The sequence below is a fragment of the Meleagris gallopavo genome, chromosome 1 (genome assembly GCF_905368555.1).
Source record: "Meleagris gallopavo chromosome 1, MGAL_WU_HG_1.1, whole genome shotgun sequence".
In the NCBI taxonomy this organism is placed as follows: Eukaryota; Metazoa; Chordata; class Aves; order Galliformes; family Phasianidae; genus Meleagris; species Meleagris gallopavo.
This window is the reverse complement of record NC_139404.1, coordinates 152,093,735-152,105,390: the sequence shown is the minus strand read 5'-3', so window position 1 is coordinate 152,105,390 and position 11,656 is coordinate 152,093,735. Positions and strand designations below refer to the sequence as shown.

The 11,656-nt window shown below is 43.2% G+C and overlaps 1 protein-coding gene across 1 annotated transcript; it reads left to right on the top strand.

Annotated features, from left to right (window-relative positions):
* Positions 1-529: 529 nt before the first annotated feature.
* Positions 530-10,284, top strand: CLN5 (CLN5 lysosomal BMP synthase). Its single transcript, XM_085215714.1, has 4 exons — positions 530-782; positions 2,481-2,646; positions 3,544-3,769; positions 8,213-10,284. Exons 1-4 carry the CDS (start codon positions 664-666, stop codon positions 8,722-8,724), a joined length of 1,023 nt encoding a protein of 340 aa, XP_085071840.1. The 5' UTR covers positions 530-663; the 3' UTR covers positions 8,725-10,284.
* The last annotated feature ends 1,372 nt before the right edge of the window (positions 10,285-11,656 follow it).

Here is an 11,656-nt window from a genome sequence, read left to right as displayed (position 1 = left end):
TCAGCCTTGTGTAGAGGCCCTAACTTCTTTGATGTTTGCTAAATCTGTTTTTCTTTTGCTGGGAGTTTCTTATCCTAATTGAACAACTCTACAATATGTTTTCTAATCCTTAACACACTATACTCGCAGTGTTTGGAACATTTAACAACTACTACAGTTTTGCAAAAAAGAATTAATCACATAATTCAGTAATAATGTTTCTAAAACATGCCGCTAACACATACAGTAATATTTTACTTCTTAGACCAACTGTTTCTAAGGATAAGTTACAGAATACAAATGCATTATGTTCTGCTTCTTCAAACCAACTGCTCTTTTTAATATCAAATGCAGAAACATTCAATTCCCACACTAGCGCAGCGTCACGTTTTAAAGAACGATTCAAGACACGCTTTTCCAAAGCACGAGGAAGGAGAACAATGTCAACCCTGCGGCTTTACGCCGTTCCCCTGCATCCCACACGTAGCAGAGCCGCGGCCCGCCACGCTCTGCAGCCCATCCCTTCGCAGCCGCTTCCCGCACACGGCCGAGACCTGTCGGGCAGCCCCGGGCCTCGTGGGCGGGCGCAGGGGCGGCCCCCTCCCGCCCAACTTCCCTCGGCCCCGCCACCGCCTCAGACGGCCGCCAGCGCCCCCGGCACGGCACGGAGCCCCGTGGGCCGCCATGAGTGTCACCGGCCGCCACCGATGGCTGCTGCTGCTGCTACTGCTTGCGGCCGCCTGCGGGCAGTGCCTCTCGGGCGGGTCTCGCGCCCCGCAGCGGCGTTGGCCGGTGCCTTACAGGTGAGTGACGCTGAGGGGGGGGGGGGAGGCGCGCGTCCCTGCTCCCAACCGCCCGCGTTGGCGCAGGAGCATTGTGGGGCTGCCCCTCCTCCCGACCTGCGGCGCGTGACGGGCGGGGCAGGGGCCGAGGCTGAGGCGGGGCTGGAAAGCACTTCTGTGTTTTCCTGGGCGCCTGGTGGTTTTCACTAAGTTAAGAAAGGCTGTGCAGAGATTCGTGTTTTTAATAACAGTAGGCTTACATGATTTGTTGCTACTGCTGTGCTTGGTGCGGTGAGCTCACAAGAGAACAGGTATCATAGATTGTCCAGAGAGCTGCCTTTTTCCTTCCTCTGTCCGTAGAAATGAGAGCTCTTGTTCCAAAGTGTTTGTTTAATTCATAGAATCATATCATAGAATCATAGATTGGACTGGGTTGAAAAGAACCACAATGATCATCGAGTTTCAACCCTGCTGCTACATGCAGGGTCGCCGACCACTAGACCAGGCTGCCCAGAGCCACATCCAGCCTGGCCTTGAATACCTCCAGGGATGGGGCATCCACAACCTCCTTGGGCAACCTGTTCCAGTGTGTCACCACCCCCTGAGTGAAATTCCTGTTTTAATAAAACGTTGTGAAGAAATTAGGCTGGCTTGGCTTGGCTTACTGTCGAAATTCATTTCATGATAAGTGGAATGAAATAAAATCCTGATTGCTGCTACATAGCACTTACTTCCAGAAGAAGGCCAGTGCTGCTGGTGAAAGCAGGGGACTGTGTATTACTGCATTAAGCTGAAGGAAATGGACAGGGCTTTGCATGAGCCCCTTCAGGAGGAAGCCTACAATTGTGTATTTTTCAGGAGTTTGCTGTTCGTAGAGGCAGATGTTACACAGTTTAACTGCTGTCAAATACATAGCATCATAGAAGGGCTTGGAGTGTAAGGGGACTTAAAGATTACCTGGTTCCAATACTCTGCTGTTGGCAGCGCTCCTGCCCACCAGGTGAGGCTGCCTGGGGCCTCATCCAGCCTGGCCTTGAATGCCTCTAGGGATAGGGTACCCACCAGCAATCTGGCCAACCTGTTCCAGTGCCTTACCACCCTCTGAGTAAAAAAATCTACTGAATATTTGAGGCTCTGAAAGCTTGAGTATAACTCCTACAGCTACATTTACATCAGCTGGTGCCTAAGGAGTTGATTTTGCAGTCAGGAGTCTTCCAGATTTTCCAGTAAGCTCAGTACTTGCAAGATTTGGTCTCAGGATGGTGAAAATCACAGTACAGGCCTTTCAGTCTGACACTCAGAAATGCAGTGTTTTAGTGCTTTGTAACTTGCTTGTTGTCATGTGCAGATGCAGTGGGAGGGGAAATGAAAACTTTAGGTATTTTAGAAATAGGACTTAAATGTATGGCTAGTGTAAGTCTGTTTTCTGGCTGTGTGTTTACTTTCCAGCTTTCACCTTCTTAACAGGAATATGGGAACCTTTCTGTGGGTGAGGTACAGAGAGTGAATCTGAAGGAAATGGGGAAAGAAAGACTTGTAACACTCAGCAGTGTTACAGACTTGTACTCTCCAAGCATTACAGCATCTTTATCACAGTATCTAGCTTTGGGAGGTGCCACACACCTGAGCCCTCTGACATAGGCTCTTAGGAAGTTAGAGGAATGACTCCAGCAGTGAAGCTGTGCTTATTACTGTCTGTGCTTCTCTTTCTCAACACAGGCGCTTTGATTTCCGTCCAAAAACTGATCCTTACTGCCAAGCTCGTTACACTTTCTGTCCCACTGGCTCTGCTATTCCGTTTATGAAAGAAGAAGATATTGTTGAAGTGTATCGATTACAGGCTCCAGTATGGGAATTTAAATATGGGGATCTACTTGGACATTTGGTAAGGTGATGTTTTTGTTTAGCAAAGCTGTAGCAGGAGATTCAGACAAATTTAACAGCCAGGGTCAATAAGAAGAACAGTAAGTTTCTGGAAAGAGTTACAAGATTCATTTCAGCTAAAGAAAAGAGCATGACCATCATTGTCAGTTGGTGTGTGTTCCACTACCAAGCTGCACACTGTATTTCATATACACGCATCATTACAATTTGAGTTTCTTTACTGCAGAAGCAGTGCACTTTCTTGGATATTATAATTACTATAGAATTCAGGTGTATGTGGAGTCATACAAATATGATAGCATCTCAACTTCAACAATATCTATAGCTGTAACTAGCATAAGTAAGTTTCAGAGCTTGATCCCTAGTAAGAAATATTAATGGACATAAAGCAGCGGCATCAAAACAAAGCACAGAACCAAAAATAGAGATAGCTTCAAATGTCTTCACCTTACTTGTTAAACTGAGATTGAATTTATGAATTTACTGTACAGCTTTAAAAATAAATATCTCAGTTGTTTTTTGGCTTTCATTGCTAAGATCTGTTGCTGGTAATGCAGTTTTGCTCCTTATTTCTTTGATTCCTTTGTGAGGTAAGCATCAAAAGTAAGCGTGGATTTTGATGTTGAGGTCCCACTGAGTGTCTGCCTCCAGATTACAGAATGTACGATGTATAGATAAACAAGCACTGAGACAGCCTGATTCCATGTTAGAAGTATGTGCGTGATACCATCTAGTATGTTGTGCATCAAAACTACTGAAAATGGGAATAGGAGCCACTCCCCCTCTTCCCACCCTGCTACTCAACAGCACTCAAATACCAGATCTGGTGTGCAGGTCAAGCTGCTGGCAGTTTTGTAGAATTATTTTTCTTTCTGTTAAAGTTTTTGTTCTTTTCCAGAAAATTATGCATGATGCTGTGGGCTTCAAGAGCAGTTTAACTGGCAAAAACTACACAATGGAGTGGTATGAGCTCTTCCAGCTTGGGAACTGCACGTTTCCACATCTCCGGCCTGGAATGGATGCACCGTTCTGGTGTAACCAGGGAGCTGCTTGCTTTTATGAAGGAATAGATGATGCACACTGGAAGGAAAACGGAACTCTGGTTCTCGTGACCAAAATATCAGGTATATTTTAGATGCTTTGGATGGTGCTAATATTATAAAATGCAGTCAACTTTGTCTTCAGGTTAAGAAGTGTCTTTTCATTTATGGTTATTTGTAGCATAAGTGGCCGATTCTGCTGATTTCAATGCTATCTCTGCACTTCTTTTATGAGAGAAAGGGATGTGAGGCTGCTGCATTTTGAACAGGACGCTCTGAAGTGTTGTTAAGTGGGTGTCATTGGAAGTTGCTGTGCAAAACCACTTGAGTCTCCTCACTATAAAAATAGAAGAATAGCTTATACAGAGAAGTCATGGAGTTTTCACATGCTGTCATCAAAACAAAGCCCTCTATTGTGAAGGAGTGGATGACTGCTGAGAATGGAAAAATTGGTGAAAAAATGTGCATTACCAAACAAGTAATTAAAGCATATTTAAGAATACTCATAGATGTCAAAAATACACATCTCAATTTCCATATTCTCCATTTGGTGTCATAAAAGCTGTGCTAATGTCCCTAATAAAAGGTCTTTTCTGTGACGTCATAGAACAAAACCAGAATTTATTCCACTAAATTCATGGATGATCACCAGAATAACTTCCTGGTATATACTGAAAACTGAAATCCTAAAATGGAAAGGTCATTTAAATAAATCTGGTTGATGACTGTAGTAATACAGTGAATGAGTTGTGAACAGAGCTCCCTGAGGACTTGAATAAAACAACTCACTTCTAAAGGTGGTGTAGTAAGTGGTTCAAGGTAGCCTTCAGTGTCTGATAACAGCGGGTGTGTGTTGGGCAGTCTCTATATTCTCTCACTGCTTTAGCAAAGAAATTCTAGGTGGCTCTTTAAGCAGTGAAACTGCTTTCTTGTGAGTTTGTATCTCATGACCAAAGGCTTCAATGCCTGATGTGGTTAGATTATTTTGTGCAAACACTAAGATAAATATTTCATACATTTGTGGAATTTGTAGTGCTCTCTGTCTGTGTGGATTATTTAATGGCTAAGAAAAGAGAGGCTCTGGTGCCTCTGGAGGCATTGTTACTGTCCTAGGCTGTCTTGCTTTCCATGTCCACAAAGCTTATAGGAAAGTGGCATCTCTGAATTTGACTAGGAATCTGAAAGTTGCCATGGCAGAATGTGTACAAACACAGGCAGACAGAATTATGACCCATCTGACCTGACAAAAAGCATTTCACCTTGTGGGAGAGAACTTCAATCCATGGGACACGTGGGCCCTCTTTCCTCTTCAGAACCCTAATGGATGGTTGGTCAGCAGTGTCAGAGGCCACAGTGAAGCATTTTGATTTTTTTTTTTTTTTTAATGCTGTTGACCAGGACAATATTATATAGGGTTATGCTTTTTTTGTGGAGGTAGGGCAGGGATATCTAAAGTTTGAGTTTCTGACAGCCTGAGCATCTTCTAACACATTATCAGGGAAGCAGGCATGAACCAGTAATATTTTTGGTTAGCTAAAGTTGTTAAAGCCAGAACTTCATGTTAAGTCCATCTTGGTCTTGTTAGGAGAGGCAAATCCTGTTCAGTGACGTACATTGCAGGATACCCCCTGGGAAGCTAATCTGGTAGGAATTATAAAAGGGAGCTGCAAGCACAACTACAATGCAGTCCATTGTAGTGGATAGTTAAACAGAATGATTGTCATGTTTACTGTGAAGCCCGAAAACTCTTTAAGTATGAGGAACAAGTTATAAAGGGGCAGCATGAGAAGACAGAGTGCAGACCTGTCTTTGCTCTGTGATATTTGCCTGCATACATGCCTTACCTTGGGATAAGTGTGACATGCATGTCTTCTGTAATGAAAAGTGGGTTTGGAAACAAGACCTATGCAGCTTGTGTTGGGGGATTGTGTGGAGCATGCAGCACTCTCCTTGAAGCTTGGGAAAGATACCACTTTAAATAAATGTGAGACCCTGTTGTGTGTAGGGCAGCATTAGTGACAGTCACAGATTACTCATTAGCCCAAGCACAGTTGCACAGCAGTGACACTTGTAGCTCAAGAGATTGTGGCTTAGAACAGCCCCAGGATTGCAACCTCCATCTGACTGCCTTCTGATGTATTGCATAAAAAAAATGTGGCTGTGTTATGAATGTGAGGTGATAGTTGGATCTGAGTCAAAGACAGCTGTACCCAGTGCAGTGACTGAGGGAAGAGCTGAACTGAAATGTATGGCTAGGAATATTGGGGAAAACACACAGATGAGCCCTGTGCTTCACATCTGTTTTGAGGAGGCAAATTCATCACCCATAGGGTGCTATGGCAGAGATGAACTGAGTTAGAGATGTTTTTTCCTTTTCATTTGTGAAATGGCCCTTCAGCAGAACATTTCAATTATGTATTCCAAATATACATATATATAACCTAAGTATTTAAGTTTGCTGGTCTTCATGTACCACTTCTATATTTTGGCTTAGTTTGACATTGCTGAGGAAGTGTCAGCTATCCCAGTCAGAGGTTACTTAGCCTTCTTTTGTGAAGAAGCATGAAAAACTTAGCCTCGAATTACAGAATTAAGTTGCAATAATAGGAAGGGCAGAAACACCTGTTGCTCTGGTGAACATTGTCAGCGTATGTTGAAGATAGTACTACCTGCTCTGTTTGTCTGCATGGATAAATGCAATAATGAGTGTCACTTCTCCAAAGTTTGAAAGTTCTGGCATAGTAGCAAGGGACAGGTGTTGTGGTTTTGTGATTTTTGTCACATCAGGACATCATGTAAAACAGTGGGTATTAAAGAATTAATGTTTTGATTCGTGGACTGCTTTTTTGGGCATTTTGGGTTCTCAGAGGGGAGGTGAGGAGCAGAGAAACATTCCCGAAGGACCTGGTGTGCAGAGGAAGAAAGGTGGAGCTCCTGGCAGGACACCAGCAGTTCTCTCTCACTGACTTGAACTCTCTTTGTTTGCCACGGAGAAAAAGCACTTACTTCCCCTGCAGTCTACTAGCATAAAATAAAACTACTCGTCTACTACCTTGTATTTTGGACACGCTTTTCTCTCTCAGTTTGTTTGATTCTGTTGGATTTAGTAAATTACTGTTCCTCCTCAGATCGTTGTTGGTTTTTTTTGTTTGTTTGTTTGTTTGTTTGTTTTTGGTTTTGGTTTTTTTGTTTGTTTGGGTTTTTTTTTGGACTCGTCTGCTATCTCTCTACCCTTCCCCCTTTCCCCCTCTCCTGGAGCGCAAGACCTGCCCGGGGCTGGCTGTGCTGCAAAAGGTGGGGTAGATTTTTTTTTTCCCCCTCTCTCTTTTGTCTCTTTCTGGGTTTGTGCCCCTGTCATGGACTCAGATCTAGAGATAACTCAGTGACAATTATTGGTGGAGAATGCGGGCAGCTATGGACATCTGCTTCATTTTAAGAGCATTGTATAGAGGACTAAGGACCGTTATGTTCCTTGGAATATATTAGTTTCTTTTTACTTTCATCATGTTCAGTGTCGGAGTGGCATATATGTATAGCCAATTAAGGGCACTGATAACTGGTAACTCGTGGATATTTCAGCCAAAGAACATGGCATTGAGTGGATTTTTCATATTCCCTATGATGCACCAGCTTCTGGTAAGATTGAATGCTACAGCGGATTGTTAAAAACCATGTTGAAAGCAAAGGGTGGCAGAACATTTAAGCATTGGTAGAAACATTTGGCAGAAGCCACCTGGTTGGTCAATACTAGAGGATTGATCAATCGTGACGGTCCTACACAATTCAACTCCCTACATACTCTCAAAGGAGATAAGGTCTCTGTGGTACACATTAAAAGCATGTTGGGAGAAATGGTTTGGGTCCTTCCAGCTTCTGGAAAGGGCAAACCTCTCCTTGGAACTGTTTTTGCATAGGGACCTGGGTCCACTTGGTGGGTGATGGAGAAAAATGTTGATGTTCAATGTGTACCACAAGGGAATTTGATGTTGGGGGAGTGCAGTCAATGATTCCATGTGTATATATATGTATATAGATATGTGCATATGTAATGCATGTTAATTACAGTTTTGTTTGTATACATAGATATATGTTAAGCATGGTGTAGTGATGTAGAATAAGGGATGGAATGTTATGATTTTGTGTTTCTTTGTTGTCGGTATTCCACAACAGAGTATCATGTAACACAGTGGGAGTTAAAGAGTTAATGTTCTGGTTCTCTCTCTTTTGTCTCTTTCTGATTTTGTGCCACTGTCACAGACTCAGATCTAGAGATAACTCCGTGACAGACATGGCAAACAAAAAAAAAAAAAAAAAGCCATTTGGGCAACTTACATTTACGGATAACAAGTTACTTTTAGTTTATTCAATGAGTATGAATTCTCCCTCCAATGTGTACCTTGCATCTCTGCGGATAGGTAATGTGATAGGTAAACTTTTGCAGAGAAGGGAGGTGAACCTGGAGAGAGAACATTTTGAGCCGTATATTTGTTCCCTTGTCTCTATAATACTTATTTCCATCTCTTACAGGAACCATGTTTAATGAAATGGCAAAATGGGTGAAGTACGACAATGAGACAGGCATTTACTATGAGACCTGGACAGTTCAAGCAAGTCCCGAAAAAAAATCAGTTGTATGGTTTGACTCTTATGAATGCTCTAAATTCATACTGAGAACATATCAGAAGCTGGCTGACCTGGGAGCTACGTTCAATAAGATCCAAACAAACTACACCAGCATAATATTATTCAGTGGAGAACCTATTTATTTGGGAAACGAAACATCAATTTTTGGACCTCTAGGAAACAAGACGCTGGCAGCAGCTATAAGAGACTTCTACTATCCCTTCAAACCTCACAAGACAGTCAGAGAGTTTTTTGTGGATCTCTTAAAAATAATTGATCGTGTCATCTTGAATCATCAGTTTTATCTCTTTTACAACTTGGAATACTGGTTTTTACCTATGAAGTTCCCTTATCTCAAAGTTGTTTATGAGGAGGTTCCTTTGCCTGTTGGAAACAAAACATCTTCTGGTGTTTAATTGCTGACAGCAGAACTAAACTGTGCTTTTGCCAGAAAATGCCTGAGGATTTTGGAGCACTCCTCTGACATGAAACGCTTTTAATTGAACTTGTTCTGGGCAAGTTTTGCTAGGCCACAGAAAAGAATCTGTCTTCTTGCAAGTTGAATAGCAGGGATCTCTGACTGACAGCTCTGTACAACTACAAACACCAGCTCCTAAGGGCAAGCTGATGTGGCTCCAGCACAGACCTTACTTACAGAGCTAGAGGCTGAGCAAGAGGCAGCTCCCACACATGGCAACAGCTGGCACCTGGCTGCCACTGGATGTGGGACACGAGCTGTACAAGGATCTTCCGGTGCAACCAATTCTGCTGTGTGCTGGGGCTGGCTTGAGTGTCTGCTTCCCTCAGTATGTGCCTTACTGCGTTTGTTTGGTTTCTATGACTGGAGCCTATGAGCTGTTACACATTTCATGAAGGAGAGGTTTGGTGAGGTGGGAAGAGGCAGCAAGTGTGTTAGATTGTGTGTGGGGGGTATCTTGTCACCACTTTGCTTCCTTCACCTGCATAGTCAGCAAAATACAGATGTCTCTTCCCTGAATTTGAGTGACAGTTTTGTATCACAGATAGAAGGCAAAGAGTCTGTTACAATGCATCTTTGAAGCCTTGCAGTAGTAGCAGAGTTTGGTTCCTGGCTGGGGCTGGAGTGGCGTGGCAATTACTTTTACTTTTTCAGAATGCCTGTGTGAGATGCTTATAAACAGGAGTACATCTGTAGCAACACAACCAGTTCCAAGGGAACACTCGTTGCTTTATTTTTTTTTTTAAGCTGCTTACAGAATGGGACATAATTACTGCACAGTGATTAATCAGCAATATAGGAAGCAAAATGCAGTTTCACTAGGCTCAAGGTGAGTGAATGGCCTGCTGCAGCTCAAGAGGAGAGCACACAAATACAGTGATTTGATTCAAAGCATAAGAAGGGAGAACCTTGGCATTCTATTAAAAGGAACTAAAAGCAATTTGGTGAATTATCATGTAACAGCAGGAGCATCAGAGCTAATGTGAGAACAGTGAGGTCATGAGCTGTGGTTGACAGGGTAAGTCTGCTAATCATAAAATAGAATGGCCTGGGTTGAAAAGGGCCTCAAAGATCATCTAATTTAAACCCCCCTGCTTTGGGCAGGGTCACCAACACCAGTGTTGTGTTTTTGTGATTTTTTTTGTCGGTATTCCACATCAGAACATCATGTAAAATAATGGGTGTTAAAGAGTTAATGTTTTGATTCCATGGACTGCTTTTTTGGGCATTTTGGGTTCTTGGAGAGGAGGTGACGAGCAGCATTCCCAGAGGACTTGGCGCGTGGAGGAAGAAAGGTGGAGCTCCTGGCAGGACACCAGCAGCTCTCTCTCAATGACTCGAGCTCTCTTTGTTTGCTTTCTTTGTTTGGAGAAAAAGCACTTACTTCCCCTGCAGTCTACTAGCATAAGAATACACCTCTATTGCCTCGTATTTTGGACACTTTTCTGTCTCAGTTTGTTTGATTCTGTTGGATTTAGTAAATTACTGTTCCTCCTCAGATCATTGCTGTTGTATTTTTTAGACCCATCTACCATCTCCCTAACCTTCCCCTCTCCTGGAGTGCATGGCCTGCCCGGGGCTGGCTGCGCTGCAAAAGGTGGGGTAGATTTTTTTTTTCCCCCTCTCTCTTTTGTCTCTTTCTGGGTTTGTGCCCCTGTCATGGACTCAGATCTAGAGATAACTCCGTGACAATTATTGGTGGAGAATGCGGGCAGCTATGGACATCTGCTTCATTTTAAGAGCATTGTATAGAGGACTAAGGACCGTTATGTTCCTTGGAATATATTAGTTTCTTTTTACTTTCATCATGTTCAGTGTCGGAGTGGCATATATGTATAGCCAATTAAGGGCACTGATGGAGATACCTGCCTACTTCCTATTCATCCTGGCTTATTTGATAGATAATATGATGTTTGGACTGCTTTCCAGGTGCTCTTCCCAGTTCCTTATGCATGTTCAGGGTGCCAGCTTAGGTAGTGTGCTGTCAGTCTCTCTGAATGTCTTCTCTGCAATAGTATTTTACATTACGTGGAGGAAACTTTTCCCAAAACCAGACAAATGTTGAATGGCAGGGGATACGGAGAGATTTAGGAAAGAGATTAGAAGCGTGGAGACCCCTGGTGTCATGGATTTTACTCTTGAATGCCTGTGGGATCCTGAGAAACTAAACGAGTATTTGAGTAAGGGATGGCTCAGAAAGATCTGAAGAGGAACGGCTTATTTGGGGCTTGGCTTGTGCTTACTGCGCTCTATATAATACTATTCTGGAGGAAGAGAGTTTCCAAATTGAGATCCAAACCAAAGGAGGAAACCTCCAAGTCAAATCCAATCGATCACAGGAAGCACCAGTATCAATGTCAGTTGCCCCTGTGGAAGGCCAGAAATGGAAATGGGCATCCTCTCATCTAGAACGGAAAGAAAAAGAAGCGGAGGAAGTAGAGGAAGATCCAGATGAGGCCCTCCTCAAAACCACCATCACCGAGAAAGGCAACTGAGAAAAGTAAGAGACATGGAGAAGAAAGTGGGGAGGAGCAAATCACAGTTAACACTACTAGTCGACCCCTGAAAATGACTGAAATCCAAGGCTCGAGAAAGAAGTTTATATGGCACCTGAATGAAACTCTTTCACCTGGTTGCTTCGGTGCTGGGACAACAGAGCCAATAGCATGTCCATAGATGGTAACAAAGCTCACCAACTAGGGAACATTGCCTGAGACTCAGCTATTGATAAAGGGATTAGTAGATATCTGAATGGAGTTGCCACCTTCTGGCATATGTGCAAGGATATTAGCTGTGAAGACATCCCTTCAAAGATGATCTGGAGCCTGAGATGAGAGAATGGAATACTGTTGAGAAAGGCAACCAATATT